This window comes from Rhinoraja longicauda, chromosome 21 (genome assembly GCF_053455715.1).
Source record: "Rhinoraja longicauda isolate Sanriku21f chromosome 21, sRhiLon1.1, whole genome shotgun sequence".
NCBI lineage: Eukaryota > Metazoa > Chordata > Chondrichthyes > Rajiformes > Arhynchobatidae > Rhinoraja > Rhinoraja longicauda.
The window spans coordinates 16915576-16938391 of record NC_135973.1 but is presented as its reverse complement, the minus strand read 5'-3'; the positions used below and the strand labels follow the sequence as shown (position 1 = coordinate 16938391).

At 40.9% G+C, this 22816-nt stretch overlaps 1 protein-coding gene across 1 annotated transcript in view; it reads right to left on the bottom strand.

Annotated features, from left to right (window-relative positions):
* Positions 1–542: 542 nt before the first annotated feature.
* Positions 543–22816, bottom strand: part of iqce (IQ motif containing E) — a 51697-nt gene continuing 29423 nt past the window's right edge. Inside the window, exons 16-23 of the mRNA XM_078417846.1 lie at positions 22584–22676; positions 20148–20325; positions 18752–18775; positions 17457–17570; positions 15486–15616; positions 13645–13730; positions 7489–7635; positions 543–5190 (exon numbers count right to left, since the gene is read on the bottom strand). Of these exons, the coding sequence (XP_078273972.1) occupies positions 5114–5190; positions 7489–7635; positions 13645–13730; positions 15486–15616; positions 17457–17570; positions 18752–18775; positions 20148–20325; positions 22584–22676 (850 nt within the window). The 3' untranslated portion in view covers positions 543–5113. The remainder of the gene's footprint in view (positions 5191–7488; positions 7636–13644; positions 13731–15485; positions 15617–17456; positions 17571–18751; positions 18776–20147; positions 20326–22583; positions 22677–22816) is intronic.

Genomic DNA, 22816 nt, shown 5'->3' with positions numbered 1-22816 from the left:
AGGAGGTCCGTAATCTACTGAAGACCAGATCCTGGGCTTTTAAGTCTGGCTATGCAGGGTTATATTGGAAGTCCTCGATAAGTCCATTAGAAAAAGAAAGCTGCAATTTGGGAGGTTTAATGTTAGAAGAAAGTATATGGTTAATGGCAAGACCCTTAAAAGCATTATGTACAGAGGGTTCGGATATATAGGTCCTTAAAAATGGCAGCAGATGTAGATAGAATGGTAAAGAAAGTATATGATATGCTGGCTTTAATCGGTCGAGGCATTGAGTATAATAGTCAGGAAGTCATGTTGCAGCTTTATAAAATGTTGGTTAAGCTGCATTTCAATTATTGTGTGCCGTTCTGGTCACATCACTACAGGAAGTATACGAAGGCTTTGGAAGAGGTGCAGAACAGGTTTTTTCCCGATAAGATCCAATAGAGGTCAACAGCACGAATATTTGTAAAATATTTGAGAAAAAGTTTATTTCAAATATCTATTGACAATAAAAATTAAAATATATATCTTATGTTACAAAAATACGACAAAAATTATGCATCATAAATACACGATTAATAAGAATCAGAAAAGATCATAAATATCCTCTCTTCCAATATAAATTGCAAGGAAGATGCTATTATCAAAATATTCCGATAGGTCACATTATTCTAAAGTTATATCCGTTTCTTAACCCAAGCTCATCACTGCAAATACCCCCAATATTCCAATACATGGTTCTTCTATAATGCCAAAGCATCTCTACCACTTGCAAGGCACAAGTCAGGAGTGTGAAAGCACTCAGTCAACTTTGCCAAGATGGCTTCAGCTCCAACTCAAGCAGCTCAACATTATCCATGATAAAGTAATCCATTCTTCTGGCAACTCAATCACCATGTGACTGAAGTGCAGAGTACCTACTGGATATACTACAGAATCTTGTCGAAGCTTCATCACAACGCTTAACAACCTAGAAAGTATGAGAGCAGCAGATACCTGAGTAAACCATTTCAAAAGTTTCTCTCCAATGGCTGCAATATTCCAATTTGAGACTAGATGTTTTAAATTGTTATTGGATCAATGTATATGGATATACATACATAATAGCATTGTGACAATTCAAAACCCAAGATCTTCCTCCCATAGGAAACTATGCATGGGAACCAAGTGCCAGTCTAGCCATTTATATTCCATGAATGATTTAAAAAAAAACATGCAACATACACTTCTAAAACAGGAAAACCACAAAGCATAGAAATAAGATATAATAGCTCAAGCATGAGAATTTTTTTATGAAAGATATAATAAGGAGGGTTAATAAGGTCAGTGTCTATATGGATTCTAGCAAGGTTTTTAACAAGTCAGCACACAAGTAGTTTAATGAAAGGAAAAAAGTTCATGGGGATGGGGGAGTAGCAGGGAGAAGAAACAAAACATAAAGCAGTAGTCAGGAAATTAATGCTCAAAGTTAGCAAAACCATCACGTTTAATGAGTGTGATGTGAACCTGAAGAGCTTTGACTTGCAGAGTAATGGACCCAATGTTGGAATTAGGCGGGGGGTTTTAACCAGCACAATCACCATGGGTCAAATTATGTGTCATAAACTTTTCCAGAATTATGTGAATGCGAGTAACAGTACACAGGTTAGGCCACATCTGCGAATAAAAGACCTGATGAAACGATATAGAACGCGAATGTAACAGTTGTGCTTCTCCACAGATAGTCTCACCAAATGAGTATATCCATTACTATTTTGATTTCCAGCGTCCACAATATTCTGTTTTTGTTTATATACACGGGAAAGGTAGGAGACACTTTTTCTGGTCAAATGTATTACACTGTCATAATAGACATGTAAAATGGATTCCATCCAGCACATTTCTAAATCCCACAACGCTGCCCATTTGGAACGTTGAGTCTTTATAAGCCAATTGACAATCTATTTAAATTCTTGTACTTTATGTAGGGAGGAAACTTGGGTGTCTTATTCAGAATCAGATACTGGTCAGGCCATATTGAAACGTAAGTGTTAAACCTGCATGGCATTCCTGGTGACAAGTATCTCGTTCATGTTCGTGAAGGTCAGATGCAACTTTTTCTAACAGCATTCTGGCTTTTGAGGGGTTTTGTTCAGACTGCAGTTTGTAAAACAAACCTCAAGATCTAGTGAATAGATGCATAATGATGACAACATCAAAGTGCAGGACTGGAATGTTCCAGTAAGGAGGAAGGATAAGGATGGCAAAGTAAGGGAACTAAAGAAGTAGTCACTTTAGTCAAAAAGTAAACGGATGTGTATGCAAAGTTTAAGAAAATGAAAGCAGACAGAGCCTTTGATAAATATAAAGAAAGGAGGAAAGAACTCAAGCGGGTAATTAGAATGGCCAAAAGGGGTCACAAAATGGCTTTAGTGAGTGGGATTATTGAAAATCCCTGTCTTTTTATACCTACATTAAAAACAGGGAAAAAGCTGGACCTCTCGGGGATGAAGGCAAGGCACTAAACAAGTACTTTGCATCCAGAGAAGGACAGCGAAATCAGTGTGGAACATACTAATATGCAATGGCGGTGTGAGATTAAAAAGGTGGTAATGTTGGGGAGCATTAAAGTGGATAAATTCTCAGGGCCTGATGGGGTCTCACCCAGATTGTTGAGAGAGGCAAGAGAGGTGATTGCCGGAGCCTTGACAAAGAGTTTTGCAGCTTCTCTAACCACAGGCGAGGACCAGGGGGACTGGAAAGTAGCTAATGGTGTTCCTTTGTTTAAGAAGGGAAGTAGAGAAAATCCAGGGAATTACAGGCTAGTGAGCCTCACGTCTGTGGTAGGGAAGCTATTGGGGAGGATTCTAAAGGATCGGATTTACTCCAATTTGAAGAGAATGGGCTAATTAGGGACAGTAAGCATGGCTTTGTATGCGGCAGGTCATGACTTATTAATGATCGAGTTTTTTGGAAGAGGTAATGAAGGTAATCGTAGAGGGTAGGGCAGTAGACATTGTCTATATAGATTTCAGTTAGACATTTGATAAAGTTCACCATGGTAGGTTGTTCCAGAAAATTAAGATGCAAGGGATTAACAGTGACTTAGTTGTATGAATTCATAACTGGCTTACTGCTGGAAGACAGAGGGTTGTGATGGAAGGATAATAATCAGGCTGGTGATTGGTGACCAGTGGAGTTCCGCAGGGATCGGTGCTGAGACCACTGTTGTGATTAAATATATATATGAATATAACTTGGACGTAAGTGTAGATGGATTGGTTGGTAAGTTTGCAGATAATACCAAGATTACTGGAGTCGTGGACTGTGAGGAAGGCTGTCAAAGTAGACAGCGGGATATAGATCAGCTACAGAAATGGGCGTTGAAATGGAAGATGGCGATTAGTCCGAGCAGGTGTGACGTTTTGCACTTTGAGAGGTCGAATGTAAAGGGAAAATATACAATTAACAGCAAGAACTTTTCGCAACAAGGAGATGTTAGACAGACTTAGATTGTTTTCTCTGGAAAGCTGGAGGTTGAGGGGAGGTCTGATAGAAGTATAAAAAATGATGAGATGCATAAATAGTGTAGACACTTGTAACCTTTTTCCAGGAATAAAATATCCAATACTAGAGGGCATAGCTTTCAGGTGAAAGGGCCAAAATTTAAAGGTGATGTGGAAGGCAAGTTTTTTTTTTTTCACACAGGAGGTTGGTGGATGCCTGGAATGCGCTGCCTGGGTAGTGTGGAGGCAGATATGATCGCGGTGTTTAAGAGGTTTTTGGATAGGCACATGGATATACAGAAAATGGAGTGAAATGAATTAGCTAAGAGTTTGTCGGCATCAGCAAAGACATTGTGGGCTGAAGGGGCCAGTTCCTATAACACTATTTTGCCAGATCAAAAAATGTTGGATATACTCAGCAGATCAGGCATTATCTGTGGAAAGAGAAGCAGAGTTAATATTTCAAGTTGAAGGCACTTTGTCAGGGCAGAGTAGGTCAGGCTTTCCTAATGGAGAGAGAGGAGAGCCAAGAGCACACATGAATGGCTTGGCCCATTCTGTTCGAGAGAAAACAAATGACCTGAATTTGTAGAATATGACAAGGTCCAGATGTGTAGGATGTGCCCAAGTGGAAAATGAGGTGCTGTTCCTCAAGCTTACATTAGGCCTAATTAAATCAGTGCAGGAGGCCACAGACAGACAAGGCAGGGCGAGAGTGAGTGGCAGCAACAGGAGGCTCAGGGCTACTACCGTGGACTGCTTCCCATGGTGGAAAAGACACTCATCTTCCATAGCCTCTTGGAATTAGGTCGTAGCTTTCAGCAATTTATGTTTCAAACCTTCGGATGTCAGCTGTTTCAGTGTTTTCTTTTTTGGTTGAGTTATTACATAAAGAAATAGGCTGTAGTGTTAAATTCAAAGAAGCAAAAGTTCTGAAGTTGAGGTAACATTTCTTTCCATTGAGGGATAATGATGCTAAATTTGGACCATAGATTGTAGGCAATGCTTGGAAGCATAGCATTTAAATTATATGCTGATTCGTCTTCATAAAGTGGTGGTGAGCCGTTGTCTTCTCGTGCTGCAGAACCTCTATTGGAGGTATTCCCATATTGCTGTTGGATGAGGAATTCCATTATTTTGACCCAGAAATCCATGAAATGCTGATATGAAATGCTATTTCATATTCCATGAAATGCTAAGCCAGAATGGCATGTGACCTGGAATGAACTTTGCAGGTGATGGCATATTCATGTGGCTTCTGACCTCTTCCTTCAAGATGGCAAAGGAAATGGTTTTCTGAAATTATGTTAAGGCAGCCTTGGTGAATTGCGAAAAAGCATTTTGTAGATGGCACTAAGTAGTCCTCGGAAAACATACCTCTATGTACACATTTGCTACTTGACCTGCTGAGCATATCTAGCAAATTGTCACTTTTATCATATATATTTGTAAAACAGTATTAAAATCACCATTAACAATTAGCCCTTTCCATTTGTGCACCATGAGTTCTGTATTTTTATCTATCAAACAAAATTAAATTCCTTGACTACTCCCCTATCAACTCTCAAGACATTTTTCTTGGAAGGCTCCTGGAGTGGAACAATCCACCTCTAAAAGTCAGTCTTGATGTTTCAGTAGCCATGAAGTTAAAACAAAATGACATCGTCAGAATCATCAGAATCCATTTCTCCTGATATCCGAGAGAGGCTTTGGCTGGATCTCGCTGGAAGAGAAGAAAATTACATTTGTTATTGGATTCCAAACACTTTCATTTAAACTTGGAAAAAATGCATATTGGCCAGTTCCTGCTTCCCTGAGAACCCTTTGGAATATTTTTCCATTTGGTATCGTGGGTACAGACTCTTTCCCTTCAGGATAGAGCTGGATGAGATTCCGACAAGTAATTAGATCGCATCATACAGAATGTCATATTGATAATGCAGTGGGTCACCTTGCCACAGCAGGCCCAAGGCTGATGTCATCTCCCTGATCCTACACTCATCCCTGGAACACGTGGATAAGTGAGACATTTATATCAGACTTCTATTCATAGACTACAGCTCTGCTTTTAATACCATTACCCCATCCAAGCTCATCACCAAACTCGTGGAACTTGGAGTCTGCAACTGGATCAATGACTTCCTGACCAACAGACCACAATCAGTGCAGATAGGGGACAAGTCAACCTCTATGATAATGGTCAACACTGATCCTTCGCAAGGATGCATTTTCACTCCCCTTCTTTACTCCTTATACACCCACGATTGTAAAACTAGGTACAAATCCAATCTACAAATTTGCAGATGACACCATCGTAGTGGGCCAGATATCATATAATGATGAGACGAAGTACAGGAAGGAGAATGACAATCTTGTAACTTGGTGTTAAGACAACCTTTCTCTCAATCGCAGTAAGACAAAGGAGATAGAGATCGACTTCAGGAAGTGAAGCGGTGGTACACATTCAGTATAGATGCTCCTCGACTTACGATGCTTCAACTTACGATATTTCGACATTACGATGGTGCAAAAGCGATACACATTCAGTAGAAACCGTACTTCGAATTTTGAATTTTGATCATTTCCCGGGCTAGCGATATGCGGTAAGTGTTCTGAGCAAGTTTAAGTTAGGCTAGGCTATGCTATGATGTTCGGTAGGTTAGGTGGCTATGATGTTTGATAGGTTAGGTGTATTAAATCCATTTTCGACTTACAATATTTTCAATTTACGATTTGTGAAAAACGACTATTATTTCCAACTGTCTGTAGTTCTTGGACTACATGTACATGTACAATGTCAGGCCTATCATGAGTATATTCTGCTATTTATAGAAAGGTTATTGAACAGACATACCTTTTGCAACACAAAGAAAAAAATGTTTTGTTTTGTTTTTTCTATTTTGCTTTTTCCTTACACATCCCAATTCTCTTGGTATTGAATAAAAGAACAATGGTCATAAAATGTATGACTAAGTTATGAAGAAAGAGTTGATATATGCAACTCGACTAAGCATACGGAAGTACTTGTTGAAGTAAATTTGCACATTAATTGATAATCAGCCCAAAAAGGTGGTAATTGGCTTTTCTGCTGTGTTATATATTTTAACCCCATCTTAATGAATTAATATAGTTATATAATCTTGCATTTAAATGTAATATTTAATCATTACAGTTCCACCACTGATTTTCTGGCACTCTTGGTTCCAGAGCTTTGCTGGTTTATCCAGCTGGCCAAGGAAGACGGCTGGATAATGTGTTGGCTCCAGCTGGGCTGGAGTTCCAGAGCCCCGGCCGCAGGTTGCAAATTCAACCCACCGATCGGCCATGGAAGTCCCGATGAGGTCGAGATTGGCTGCCTTGCCCAGCTTAGGTGCCACATTTTCGGGGAGACCTCCAGGGATGGGGGATTTCTCGCGGAACCCCTAGCGACCTCTAGCTGCCGAATTGACAAATTGCAATTACCGACTGTCTTAAGGAAAAATGTGAAGTGAAATCGGAATGGTGGAAATGAATTAAGAAAGCGGTAACTTTCCGCCAAATTTGGAAGGGTTGGGAGGGGTGCATTTGATTTTCTCACCGACAATGCAGGAGTGAAATGGGACTCATCCTGAGGGGCAAGGAATTGTGCTTTTAGTCTGCTTCTGGTTCTCTTTCCATCACTGAACTCAGAGTCTCCTGTCTCAGCATGCAAAGATCTCCACTCATTCCATAGCATTGGCCTTTGTTATGCTTGACATCTTTAATGTTAATAAAGAGTCCCGAAAGGAAACCAAGAACCTGAAAAAGGTTTCCACTGGTCCCTTTAACACCATGTGAGAAGTCCGATTTCTCATTCCTGTGTCGATTATTTGCAGTGGCTTTTCTGGTAATGTTACTACTTCGTCTGGAACCTGTTCTACCAGTCTCAGACAGCAAAGATTACCACAGATGAGTAAAAAAATCAACATCTATGAGACAAAAGGAGACAAAAATTGAGGTATGAAGAAGAAATAGTTTATAGTGCAAATGGAAATAAAAGTACCTGTGGCCTGAATTCGCATGTTCTTACCCGATGAAGGACTGTTTGGTGAGAGTTTAAATTTATTTAAGTGTTTTGCATCTTCCGTGCCTTTATGTCTGAATATATCCTCTTCCACTTCATCACTACTTTCATTATCTCTCCAGGAACCTAGAACAATAATATGTAGAATTTACAGCAGAACTCGGCCCTTCAGTCCAGCTGGATTAATCCTGTGTTTGTGCTCTGTACCAACCTCCTGCCATCCTTCTTCGTCTATCCCAGGCTCCATATCTTCCTTTCCTTTATCCCCCCGATGTTGATCTAGCTTCGCCCTTCAATGACTCTATGTTGTTCACTTTATTTACTCCTGTGAAAGCCAGCCACAAGTTCTAACCACACTCTGGATAAAGAATTGTTGTCTTTAATTCCCTATTTGATTTATTTTTTACTTATTTTTTTATTTCTGGCCAATAATTTTAGACTCACACATGTGAGAACACATTTTCTGTGCATAACCTAGCACATGAAGGATTCACTCAATTGTGTTCCCCAGATTTGTGTTCAAATTGCATGGTGCTAAGTTAGTGAATAATTTATTCCGTTTTCACATAGGGAAATTCAGTGCAGGTTTTTAGAAAAAAACATTTCAATTGTCATTTTAGCTTGATTAATAGCACTCATCTTGTGAGTCGGGTGGTTCTGAGTTCAAACCACACTACAGACCTGGGCAGATAATTAGCCCAGCACTATGGAGTGCTGCATAGTTTGGTTTGGATTGGTTTGGTTTAGTTTAGTGATGCAAGCAGGAAACAGTCCCTACAGCCCACCAAGTCCACGTCGACGATTGATTACCTGTGCACACTCATTTTATGTTATTCCAATTTCAACTCTCCCTTCACACTAATGCCGATTTTTAGAGACCCACATATCTTTGGGATGTGGGTGGAAACTGGAGCACCTGGAGAAAACCCACACGGTTATAGGGAGAATACTTCAGTGTCAGACCAGCAGGAGATTTCAAAAGCTTGCCTTTGGTTTGGTTCAATAACCAAAATGAGCTAATTGAGCAGCTAATAAAAAGAATAAAAGGTGTAGCTGAGCATTCTATTGGGAGCAAGGTAGTTGAAGGGAAGTGCTGTGTAGAGGGCAAGTGTGAGGCTCTGAGCAAAGGCTGAGCAGTGGGGGTCAGGAGGTAAAGGTACAGTCTGTTGTTTTTTGTGTGTGATTGCAGTGCTTTATTTCCTTTTGGTTTTACTGCAGTAGAGATGGCAGGTAGAATAGTGCAATGTTCTTGCATTATGTGGGAAGTCGGGGAAACTGCTGGTATCCCTGATAACTACACCTGTGGAAATTGTATCCATGTACATTTCCTTACAGACCACATTAGGGAGAAAGACATGAAGACTGGGGAACTTGGAACAGTTAATGGAGATAACATAACATAACATAACAGAACTTTATTGTCATTCGGTATAAATACCGAACGAAATTTCAGCAGTCACAAGACACAGCAAAAAAGAAAAGAACACAGGACACACGACCCCAACACAAACATCCATCACAGTGACTCCAAACACCCCCTCACTGTGATGGAGGCAACAAAACTTCCCCTCTCTTCCCCCCGCACCCACGGACAGGCAGCTCGACCCCTACCGAGGCAACCGACACGCACAGCCCCCGCAAGGGGATGGAAGGCCCCGCGGCCGAGCCGCCCCGGGCACCGAAACGTCCTAAGGCTTATCATATATACCAGAGGACACAGTGGAAAGCTAGAGAGGAAATTGCATGTGCCCTGGCTGAGATATATAAATCATCATTAGACACGGGGGAGGTGCTGGAAGACTGGAGGATGGCTAATGTTGTGCATCTATTTAAGAAGGGCTGTAAAGAAAAATCTGGAAACTACATACCAGTGAGCCTAATATCTGTAGTAGGTAGATTACAGGAGAGGATTCTGAGGTATTAGATATATATACATTTGGATAGTCAGGGGCTGATTAGGGATAGTTATGCTTTTGTACATGGGAGATCATGTCTTATGAATCTAATTCCATTTTTTTCAAGAAGTAAACAAAAAGGTTGGTGAGGGCAAAGCCGTAGGTGTTGTCTTTATAGGCTTTTGGCATGGTATTTGATAAGGTTCTACATGGTAGGATGCTCTAAATGGTTTGATCGCTTGGGATCCAGGGAGAGCTAGTTGACTGGATAGAGAATTGCTTCATTGAAGGAAGCAGATGGTGATGGTGGAAGGTTGTTTTTCAGATCAGAGGTCTTTGACAAGTGGTGAGCCTCATGGATTGCTTATAGCAACGATTTGGATGAGAAAATTAGGCATGATTAGTAAGTTTGTAGATTGCATTAACGTGGGTGGTATCGAAGGTAGCGAAGATGGTCATCAAAAATTACAGTAGGATCTCAATCAGTTGGGCAAGTAAGCTGAGGAATGGTTATTGGAGTTTAATGCAGATAGATGTCAGAAGTTGTGTTTTGACAAGTCACACCAGGGTAGGATCTTCACAGTGAATATTTGGGGAGGGTTGTAGAGCAGAGGGATCCAAGAGTGCAGGTACAATGTTCCTTGGAAGTGGTGTCACAAGTAGATATAGTAATCAAGAAGGCTTTGGGTACAGTGGCCTTCGTCAGTTAGGGTATCGAGTATAAAACTTGGGATGTTATATTACAGTTGTACAAGACATTGGTGAGGCCACATTGGGAGTATTAAGTTCAGTTTTGGTCACCCTGCTATAGGAAGGATTTTGTTAAGCTGGAAAGAATACTGAGAAGATTTACAAGGATGTTGCTAGGTCTTGAGGTATAGGGAGATGTTAGGTAGGCTAGGAGTTTATTCCTTGGAGTGCAGGAGGCTAAGGGGTGATCTTATAGAAGTGTATAAGATCACGAGGAGGATAGGGGGAATGCAGAGTCTTTTACCCAGTGTAAGGGAATCAAGAACCAGGGCACATAGGTTTAAAGTGAGTGGGGAAAGATTTAATAGAAACCTGAGGGGCAACTTTTCCACCCAGAGGGTGGTGGGTTGATGGAACGAACTGCCAGAGGAGGTAGTTGAATCATTTACTATAACAACATTTAAAAGAATTTGGACAGGTACATGGATAGAAAAGATTCAGAGGGATACTGGCCAAATGTGGGCAGGTGGAACTAATATAGATGGGACACCCTGGCTCGCATGGGCAAGTTGGGCCAAAGGGCCTTTTTCTGTGTTGTGTGACTATGAGAAAGTGGAAACTCCACACAGATAGCACCGTGAGGTCAGGAACCTGGCTATCTGGTGTTGTGAGGCAGCAACTCTACCAGCTATGCTACTGTTCCGCCCTTAAAAAATGAAAATCCATGTTGTAGGTGCTGTCTTTCAGATGAGATGTTCGTTTATCTCTCTCATCAATACCAGTATTGAAATAGATGCCGGGAGTTCTTTTGTAACTTTTTCTCTTTAACTCTTTCTTTATGTGACTTTAACTATTATTAACTTTTTGATAAGTCATTGTTTCTTCTTAACCCCTCTACAACCTTGGTAAGAATGCTTGGTAATTCTTGAAAAATGCTTGAAAAATATAAAATAAATATAAAAGGGGTCATAAAAAGTAATTGGTGAGTTAGATTAAAGAAAATTTCAAGGCTTTTTGTATGTATTTTAAAAACGAGAGGGTAACTAATGAGAAGGTAGAATGACTCAAGGATAAATAAAGGAATTTATGCTTAGAGTCAGAGGATGTAGGCAAGGTACTAAATGGTTACTTTGCATCTGCACTCACCAGGGAGAAGGACATAGACAATAGTGAGATCAGTGTGGGGAATACTAATTGGCTGGTGTATTTGAGATCAAGAGGGAGGTGGTGAGTTAGTATCAATCTTCGGTGTAAACCAGCATCTGCAGTTCCTTCGTACACACTGGATTTTTTTGAGGATGTAACTAGGAAAATTGACAGGGTAGAGTCAGTGGATGTGGTGTACCTCGACTTTCAGAAAGCCTTTGACAAGGTCCCACATAGGAGATTAGTGGGCAAAATTAGAGCACATGGTATTGGGGGTAGGGTACTGACATGGATAGAAAATTGGTTGACAGACAGAAAGCAAAGAGTGAGGATAAATGGGTCCCTTTCGGAATGGCAGGCAGTGACCAGTGGGGTACCGCAAGGTTCGGTGCTGGGACCCCAGCTATTTACGATATACATTAATGACTTAGATGAAGGGATTAAAAGTACCGTTAGCAAATTTGCAGATGATACTAAGCTGGGGGGTAGTGTGAATTGTGAGGAAGATGCAATAAGGCTGCAGGGTGACTTGGACAGGTTGTGTGAGTGGGCGGATACATGGCAGATGCAGTTTAATGTAGATAAGTGTGAGGTTATTCACTTTGGAAGTAAGAATAGAAAGGCAGATTATTATCTGAATGGTGTCAAGTTAGGAAGAGGGGATGTTCAACGAGATCTGGGTGTCCTAGTGCATCAGTCACTGAAAGGAAGCATGCAGGTACAGCAGGCAGTGAAGAAAGCCAATGGAATGTTGGCCTTCATAACAAGAGGAGTTGAGTATAGGAGCAAAGAGGTCCTTCTACAGTTGTACCGGGCCCTGGTGAGACCGCACCTGGAGTACTGTGTGCAGTTTTGGTCTCCAAATTTGAGGAAGGATATTCTTGCTATTGAGGGCGTGCAGCGTAGGTTCACTAGGTTAATTCCCGGAATGGCGGGACTGTCGTATGTTGAAAGGCTGGAGCAATTAGGCTTGTATACACTGGAATTTAGAAGGATGAGGGGGGATCTTATTGAAACATATAAGATAATTAGGGGATTGGACACAGTAGAGGCAGGAAACATGTTCCCAATGTTGGGGGAGTCCAGAACAAGGGGCCACAGTTTAAGAATAAGGGGTAGGCCGTTTAGAACGGAGATGAGGAAGAACTTTTTCAGTCAGAGTGGTGAAGGTGTGGAATTCTCTGCCTCAGAAGGCAGTGGAGGCCAGTTCGTTGGATGCTTTCAAGAGAGAGCTGGATAGAGCTCTTAAGGATAGCGGAGTGAGGGGGTATGGGGAGAAGGCAGGAACGGGGTACTGATTGAGAGTGATCAGCCATGATCGCATTGAATGGCGGTGCTGGCTCGAAGGGCTGAATGGCCTACTCCTGCACCTATTGTCTATTGTCTATTGTCTATTGTACACAAAACTATGATAATGTATGATGAGCGTTTGACGGCACTGGGTCTGTACTTGCTGGGGTTTAGAAGGATGAGGGGGGACCTCATTGAAACTTACCAAATAGTGAAAGGCCTGGATAAAGTGGATATGCAGGGGATGTTTCCACCAGTGGGAGAGTCTAGGACCAGAGGGCACAGCCTCAGAATAAAAGGGGTGTACTTTTAGAAAGGAGATGAGAAGGAATTTTAATCAGAGGATGGTGAATCTGTGGAATTCATTGCCGCAGACGGCTGTGGAGGCCGTCATTGGGTATTTTTAAAGCAATGACGGGTTCTTGATCAGTATGGGTGTCCGAGGTTATGGGGAGAAGGCAGGAGAATGGGGTTGAGAGGGAAAGATAGATCAGCCAGGATTGAATGGTGGAGTAGACTCGATGTGCTGAATAGCCTAATTCTGCTCCTATGACCTATGAACTTATGAAGTTATGAACATTGATGTACAGAGAGAAGTGCATGTACGGATGAAAGTGACAACAGAAATGGATAGAGTGGTGCAGAAGTATACAAAATTATGAGTGGCATAGATAAGAGAGACACTCAGAAACTTTTTTCCAGGGTGCAAATGTAAAAACCAAAGAGCATTGCTGTAAGATGTGAGAGGCAAAGTTTAAAGGAGATATACAGGGCAGGTATTTTTACAGGGAAAGTGATGGACGCCTGGAACACGCTGTAAGGTGGTGGAGGCAAATATGGCAGGGGTATTTAATAAATTTTGCATAAGTGCATGGATATGCAGGGCATAGAGGCAGAGGAAATTAGTTTAACTTGGCATCATGTTCAGCATGGACATTGTGGGCCAATGGGCCTGTTCCTTTGCTGTTCTGTTGCATGTTCTAATGATAATGTGGATAAAAATTCCTTATTGTAGCTGAATTTGCTGTGTGACTTTATTAAATCACAATAAATACATCAAACGTTTGTGAAAGAAAGGCTGTCAGGTTTTGACACAGAAGGTTTTTATACCTACTTGAATACTTTGCCTGGTGTTGGGCATCACTGGATTTCCTCACAATGACTGAGTTACTCCTGGTGTCTCCAGCAGACATGTTCTTTCTTTGCACAGCAATGTGAAAGAGAGACAAAACATAAATAAAGGGCAACTTTCCTTTAGACTATCCACAATCAGAAAACCACAAGTGACTATAGACAATGCACAGGTCCATCGGCATTAAAAAGACAGAAAGCGGTTTGACTGCTTTAGTTACATCAGTGCAGGTCAAATGCATCAGAAAGAATATGTCCTTATCTCTAGCTCATCAAGGATGCAGATTATTCAGCCATCTTAGTTTGTAAGAACCAGAAAAAATCTAAAGTTAATTAATGAAACAATTATTTCTTATATTATGTGTACTTTTAGCACCACCATCAAGCTGTTATTCAACTAATGTAAGAAGAATTTCTATTGCATTCCAGCTTTAAAAAAAGGTTTAAGTAGGTGATCCCTTGCTTTGCTCCCACAATTTACTATAGACAACATTTCTGTGTCCTTGTGCAGCCCTGAGATCACTGGTTTTTGCCATATTTCAGGGATAAAAAGCCCAAGGATCTCCAGTCTTTCTCCATTATTTTTATCTTTGAAAACAGTTTCAACTGCTTTTCAGCACTCTCCAACGCTCATTTGTCAGTTTTAACCTAAACTGGACTCAAGGTGCGATTAGATGTGACTCATTCACCACCAAGGTGTCAATAGGTTTGGCTCGACAGAAAGTGCACATAATTAGAAACTGTCCTTTTGTACATCCTTTGACACCATTTGACTTCTATGCCCTGTACTGTAAATATCAGAAATAATTTAAAGATTATTTAAGATTAAGATTACCTCTGCTCATTTCGCATTTGTTTATTTTGTATCACTGAGTTGTGCCTTCACAGGCCTTCCAAGTTTTAACATTGAATATCTTCGACATTTGACCAATTTGTTTGAGATCTATGTCCTATTTAATGTAAATTTCATGTCCAGTAGCAAGCTCTAGTACCATCTCATTCGGTATTTACCCCCCACAACTTTGCTCATAAGTTTTTGTTTACAACTTTTAAACCAGGTCCTTATTTATTCCCACAAATTACCTTGAACCTTCACAGGTAAAATCAGAATCGAAAGCTTTATCAAATGCTTTTTAAAAGTCTTAAGACACAGCATCTTAGGATTATTTTGAGCTGCCAAATGCTCAAAGGTACTGATCAGACAGGACATTCCCTTTTAAATTCATGTTGAGTGCTGGTTATCTGATTATTGTATAAATAGTCATTGTTTGCTCCTTATAACAGTTCATTCCTAACACAGAACTGAAGAGAGTGGGTTTGGATTTAGCCCCCCTTACATCCAGGCCACCATGTTTCTTCGTTCCAATCTTCCAGTTCCTTTCCAGTAGTCAATGACTCCTCTACCATATTATCTAGTGTTTCACGAACCTTCTCCCTAGATCGTTTCTTCCTCTAGAGATAAGCATATGTCCTGGAGACATGTCTATTTCACAAATTAAATTTTCTGATATGGGCTTTAAAATACCTTTTCCTTGCAGATTGGCTCCAAAAAAATTGGGAAAAAAGTGCTGCTCTGTCTGCAGGCTGTACAGGGATCTCTAATGCAGCTCAGTGGATCTGCAAAGAGATTTTCTTGATTGTCAGGAGGGGAGCGAGGGGAGGTGATAGGGGGTGGGGCATATTGCATGGGATCCCAATCTTACACTTCTCAATCTAGACAAATCTTTCTTAGAGACTCAGTGGAGACAACTGATAGAAATGGGATAGCGCAGTGCATGAAAGGTGTTTCCTCAAGAATCTACCTACATCATGTCCCAGTCTTACCTTCCTTTGAGATACTGTGAGCGAGTCAGATGAGCCCTGAAGGAGGATTGGATTAAGGAGATGGCTTCATCTCTCTCATCGCCTGTCTGGATTTGGTTTTGAATAGTGTTGTTGTGAGAAATGTCAGGACTCTGAAATCAAAATATATTGCAAAATACACAATGCAGCTCACAATTGCATGAATTTAAATCCCTCACCCATCGATGTTATTTATAATATCAGTTTCACCATTTCCTTTCCACCTCATGATTATCTAGATTTTCATTAAATCTTTTCATGGCATTTATCTCACTCTGTCTATGTGGTAATAAGGTTCACATTCTCACCCATTTTCTTGGTAAAATCATGTTCTATAGGTAACCAGCATGACTTTACTTTAGACTTTAGAGATACAATGTGAAAACAGGCTTTTCGTCCCACCGAGTCCACGCCGACCAGCGATCATCCCATACACTAGCATTATCCTACACACTAAGGACAATTTACAGAAGCCAATTGACCTATACTCTTTGGAGTGTGGGAGAAAACTGGAGCTCCCGGAGGAAACCCACGCGGTCACAGAGAGAACGTACAAAACTCCAGACAGACAGCACCTGTAATCAGGATCAAATCTGTAAGGCAGCAAATCTACCACTGCACCACTGTGCCGCGCTAAACTTATTAGTAACATTATTATGGTCCTTATCAAGTAGAAAAGTCCTTTACACATCCAATTGTTGGCATTGTCGAAATTCAAGCCTCTTTCGCTCTGAATACCTGTTCCAATTTGCATGTCCCTGTTATGCTGTGTCAATATCATTCACACCTTAAATTCATTCCACACATAAACTTGCAAACAGTGTTGTGATTAATTGCAACATGAAGCACAGCAATTCTTCTTTCGACTTGGTATTAATGGTGATATAAACAGAAAAAAATGGAAAACATTCAACAGAGCAGGCAGTATTAGGAGGAGGGGGAGTTCAACGCGATCTGGGTGTCCTAGTGCATCAGTCAATGAAAGGAAGCATGCAGGTACAGCAGGCAGTGAAGAAAGCCAATGGAATGTTGGCCTTCATAACAAGAGGAGTTGAGTATAGGAGCAAAGAGGTCCTTCTACAGTTGTACCGGGCCCTGGTGAGACCGCACCTGGAGTACTGTGTGCAGTTTTGGTCTCCAAATTTGAGGAAGGATATTCTTGCTATGGAGGGCGTGCAGCGTAGGTTCACTAGGTTAATTCCCGGAATGGCGGGACTGTTGTATGTTGAAAGGCTGGAGCGATTGGGCTTGTATACACTGGAATTTAGAAGGATGAGGGGGGATCTTATTGAAACATATAAGATAATTAGGGGATTGGACACATTAGAGGCAGGAAACATGTTCCCAATGTTGGGGGAGTCCAGAACAAGGGGCCACAGTTTAAGAATAAGGGGTAGGCCGTTTAGAACGGAGATGAGGAAGAACTTTTTCAGTCAGAGAGTGGTGAAGGTGTGGAATTCTCTGCCTCAGAAGGCAGTGGAGGCCAGTTCGTTGGATGCTTTCAAGAGAGAACTGGATAGAGCTCTTAAGGATAGCGGAGTGAGGGGGTATGGGGAGAAGGCAGGAACGGGGTACTGATTGAGAGTGATCAGCCATGATCGCATTGAATGGCGGTGCTGGCTCGAAGGGCTGAATGGCCTACTCCTGCACCTATTGTCTATTGTCTATTGGTCACAAAAAGAGTTAACATTTCCTGGAAACAATTATTCATCAGAACAAGTCATTGATGTTCTAATAACATGTCACTGACTTGTATTGTTATTTTAGCTCGGTTACTCTTTGCTGATGCTGCTAGATCTACTCAGTATTTCCAGCATTCTTTGCTTATATTTCAGATTTCCAGCATCAATTACATTTTGTTTCTGTAACAATGATAGTGGGAACATTCTCCTCTATTTAATGAGTCTGGTTTAGATACCAGGGCTGTGGAAATTCCCTAGTGGTGTTAAATACCTTGTATTGCCAAGGGGAGGCTCCAGGCATCTGCTTCAGATTTACAGAGTACATGTCCTCGAACTTCTGCCGTGCTAAGTGCCCCCGTGCACATGCTTGAATCATAGTAATAGCCTGGAGAAAACCAAAAGGATTGAGTGTTCATATTCAAAAAAGTTTTGTCCACTTCAAAGTAGAACCTACAGAATTTCCACACCAGGTGATGTTAATAGTAAATTAACCTCTTTAATCTCAGATGTGGCATAATTTTTTACAGGTAGGTTTTTTAAAGATATTTATACTTGGAAATGGAACATTCTTGCTTTCAATTAAACTTTAGAGTAAATCTTGGATTCCATCCCGGAAGAATGCAAACAATCCCATTCTTGCCCTGACAAACTGGGAATGTTTAACTTAGTAGGAAAAAAACCTGCAAATGCTGGTTTAAATCGAAGGTAGACACAAAATGCTGGAGTAACTCAGCGGGTCAGGCAGCAACTCGGGAGAGATTCAGCGGGTCAGGCAGCATCTCAGGAGATACTCAGCGGGTCAGGCAGCATCTCGGGAGATTTCTATATTTTTATACGGTTTCTATCTTTGTCCCGCCCCCTCCTCTGACATCAGTCTGAAGAAGGGTCTCGACCCGAAACGTCACTCATTCTTTCTCTCCCGAGATGCTGCCTGACCCACTGAGTTACTGCAGCATGTTGTGTCTGCCTTTAATGTTTAACTTAGTGCAGATCCCACCGTCACTTTTTTCAAAAGCAAACAACTCCAGAGGCAGTCATTGTTCCCCTAAAACTTGTTTTGCCATTCAATTGATATGTACCTTAACTACGCTTAATCTACACTTCATGCTTCCTCAGCAAGGCCACGACATGGATACCTGTCCTATCCATATACCTGTCTAATTGTTTCTTAAACCTTGCGATTGGCAGTGCCTCAGCCGACCTCTGAGACAAGTAAAAGCCTGAAGCGCTTAGTAGGGGAGGTATTGACAGGAAATTCTAGCTCTGGGGGCATAAACTTAGGACTGAGATCAAGAGGAATTTCTTCATTGGGACAGCTGTGATTCTTTGGCACTATCTACCTTGGAGAACTACAGATGCTTAAGTATTGAGCATTTTCAAAGTTGAGATCGATTATTTGAACTCAGGAAAATCACAGGTGATAAATTGAACAAGTAGAATAAAAACAGAAATATATCACAATCTTTTCAAATGACAGGTCAGGCTCAATGTATTGTATCACCTACTCTTGCTCCTGGTTCTTGTGTTAAATATAGGCAATGCTTTAGAGAATGGGGTCAAACTTACCTCCACCAACTCAAGGTCTTCTTTCTATATGTATTAAAGAGAAAAAAGCATAATTTAAACGTAGAATTATAGGAAATGGATTAAAGGGTTTTTAAAACTTCCTACTTTTCAAAACCACATCTTCCATCTTGATAAAACAACATAAATGTGCTGTGCACAGCCTTTAGCTGATAAACATTATTATTAAATATTATATATCAATATATGATAATTGTTCTAAGTACCTAGCTTGAAATTGGGGAAAATTAAAGGTCCTTTAGAGATGTAAAAATTCACTTTACATGATTGTGAGGATCATTTGCAAGGCCAGCATTTATTACTTGTCCTTAAAGACTTTTGAGAATGTGGTGGTGGTGGTGAGCCAGTGTCATTCAGAGACCAAACCAAAGCCCTGAAGGACATTGGTGAACCAGATCAATTTTTGTGACAATCCCATAGGCTCATGGATATACTGCTAATCTTACTTTACGTTTCCCTGCTTTTATGGTGGGTTTGAATTTATATATCCAGACCATTATAGGGTGATAGAGTCATACAGCGTGGAAACAGGCCCTTCAGCCCAAATTGCTCACACCGCCCAACATGTCCCACCTACACTAGACCCACCTGCATGCATTTGGCCCATATCCCTCTAAACCTGTCCTATCCATATACCTGTTTCTTAAACCTTGCGATTGGCAGTGCCTCAGCCGTCCTCTGGTCCTTGATTCCCCTACTCTGGGCAAATGACTCTGTGTGTCTACCTGATCTATTTCTCTCATGATTTTATACACCTCTATAAGATCACCCGTCATCCTCCTGCGATCCAAGGAATAGAGTCCCAGCCTACTCAACCTCTCCCTATTGCTTGGACCCTTGAGTCCTGGCAACATCCTCGTAAATCTTCTCTGTACCCTTTCCAGCTTGACAACATCTTTCCTATAACATGGTGCCCAGAACAGAACACAATACTCTAAATGCAGCCTCACCAATGTCTTATATAACTGCAACATGACCTCCCAACATCTATACTCAATATTCTGACTGATGAAGGTCAATGTGCCAAAAGCCTTTTTGACCACCCTACCAAACTGCAATTCCACCTTCAGTGCTTCTTCCAAATGATGTTCAACATGGGACATAAATATGCAGGCAAGAGTGGCCAAGGATATTAGTGTGTTTTTAAATGACAATCTTGCAGTTAGGTGTTCACGATTATGAATGAGAAATGTTTATCTACTTTCTTGTTTGTTAATCTGAATTTAAATTCCATTGTTGCTAAAGTGGTATTTTAACACAGAATGGAGAGTTCAAGCTTCTGGATTACTGACCCAGTAAGATCCATTCCATTATCACAATCATCATATTCCTTTTTAACTACCTCCCACCTATATGTAAGCCCCCTCTCCAGTTTTACCTTAGCAAAGTCATTGCTCTCCTTCACCCTCCGATGATCTTCCAACTCTGTTTCCATTCTTTTCTTCACCCTCCGATGATCTTCCAACTCTGCTTCCAGTCGTTTCTTCACCTTCCGTTGATCTTCTAACTCTGCTTCCAGTTGTCTTATCCTTTCCCTCAGACTATTAACCTCATGCCTGCAGCACAGAACAGATCGATTTTTCCGACATACTTGGAGATCAAATTCTAACATTTAGAGATTATAATCCCACTCCTTTTCCACTTCTTAGTTACAAAATCACCTTTCTGTTTCCTACCTTATTTACAACATACCCATTGGAGAAATAGGTCTCCAATGGTGCTTCTACAAGACTGCCAGCAGATTTAGCTACTTGATTTTAATTTCAACAGGTTTATGTACGAATTGGCTTTGGCTCCTGTGGAGGCTGGATCACACTGCACAAGCACGGATATCCTTCATTTGAATTAATCTTTCAAAGCTACACGGCAAGTGAAATCAAGTAATGAACTGGTGCAAGTCAGCCAAAAATTGAAACCAGCCATTTGAGGAAAAATTGGAGGAATGTGTGATAGAAACAGATATTAATGATTCATTAAAATACAGCTTTCATGAGGACAAGAGGATAGAGTCATAGTTATGCAGTGCAGGAATATACCCTTTGGTCCACTACATCCATGCTAACCATCCAGAACCGTAATACTAAAACATCCATCTGTACCAACTAGTAAGCAGTGGGTGCCAAGGTGACACAGCAGACAACATTGGTGTCTTGTAACTCCAGTAAGCAGGTTTAATAATGTTCTTGTGCTCTCTGTGTGGAGTTAGCACATTCTTCCTGTGACTGCTGGGGTTCCCCTGGTAGCTCTGGTCCCAAAAAGGTGACGGTTAGTAGGTTAATTAGCTACTATAAATTGCCCCTAGCGTGTTAAGTGGTGGAAAAATCTGGGCAGGTTGTTGACTATGTGAGAAAGAATGGATCATAGGAAAATAAGTAGGAGAATGGAATGGATGGAACTGTTCACGAGAGCTGACATAGACTCAATGGGCCTCATGGCTTCCTTCAAAGTCATCAGAAAATATGAAGAACTGATACAAAACCAACACACTCTAATGTTGCAAATCTGAAATCAAAGCAGAAAACATGAGGTCACATGTATGAAGAGAGGGTCAGACAATGTTTCAGGTCAATGATCTTTCACAAGAACTGGAATAATGGATGTCTTTGGAATTAATTGTCTGAGGTCTCCATCATTGGAATTTTCTTAGCTCTTGTTTATGTCTGCTAATTAATAAAACTAGATTGTTATGGTGTGTTTACCTCTGAAACTGGAGGTTTTGTTTTAAAAACACAGTTATGATGTGGAATGCATGACTTGAAATGGCTGTGGCAGAATGCTCAGCAGTAATTTCCAACAGTGAATTTTTTGGAAAAGAAAAATTGCAGGACTATAGATAAAGAGCAAGAAAATTGGGCTGATTGACTCTCTTTCAAAGAGTTAACAGCATGATCAGTCGACGATGGTATTCAATTCTATGATTTCCATTATCATTGTATTACAAGACTGGCAAATAGAGAAAGCAAACTAGTTGGATGTCTTTTTCTGAGAAGGAATGCCTATATTTTAAAGTTCTTCTGATTCATTGCATTTAGCTATGGAGTCACAAAGCATGGAGACAGGCCATTTGCCCCAACTTGTACATGCCAACTAAGATACCCCATCAAAGCTAGTTCCATTTGTCTGCACCTGGCCCATAGCCCTCTAAATCTTTCCTATCCGTATGTCCGTCTAAATGTTGTTATTGCACTTGCCTCAACTACTTCCTCTGTTAGCTAATTCCATATCATTCATCATCTTCTATGTGAAAAAGTTGCCCCTCAAGTTGTCCTCTCACCTTAATCCGATGCCCTTATGTTCTTGATTTTCCTACCATGTGCATTCACCCTATCAATTCCTCTCTTGATTTTATACACCACTGTGACTGATGATGGCCAATGAGATAAAATCCCTCATGTTATATAGCCTTCCAGGGCAGCCTCCACACGGATTCTCATCACAGGCTTGGATAGAGTGGATGTGGAGAGGATGTTTCCACTAGTGGGAGAGTCTAGGACTAGAGGCCATAGCCTCAGAATTAAAGGATGTTCCTTTAGGAAGGAGAGAGGGAGGAATTTCTCTAGTTCGAGGGTGGTGAATCTGTGGAATTCTTTGCCAAATTGCAAAACAATGTTGACTTTCCCTAATCAACCCCCGTCTTTCCAAATGCATCTATATCTTATCCCTCAGAATCCTCTCCAGTAACTTTCCTACCAGAGGTTAGGCTTATTGGTCTATATATCCCAGGTTTTAGATGGTGGCATTTCATTAATAGTTGTCCCAGAGGTACTTGTACCATTAGAAAGATTTACCAAATGTTTAGAAAGCGTGCACTCACTTGTTTTCTTCAGCAGGTTTATCCATTTCCTTTAATCTCCGCAAGTCTTTCTCCATTTTTGCCTTTTCTTGAAGCTGTTGCTTTACTTCAGCACTGCAGTGCAAACATATTCAGGGTCAGTAGGATGTTGAGATATTAAGGCTGAGGATATACTGTGCTCTCATCTTCTGGGTTTTTTTTTGTGGCTTTATATCCAATTGGAAATAATCAATAGGATGTCTGACTGGGCAATA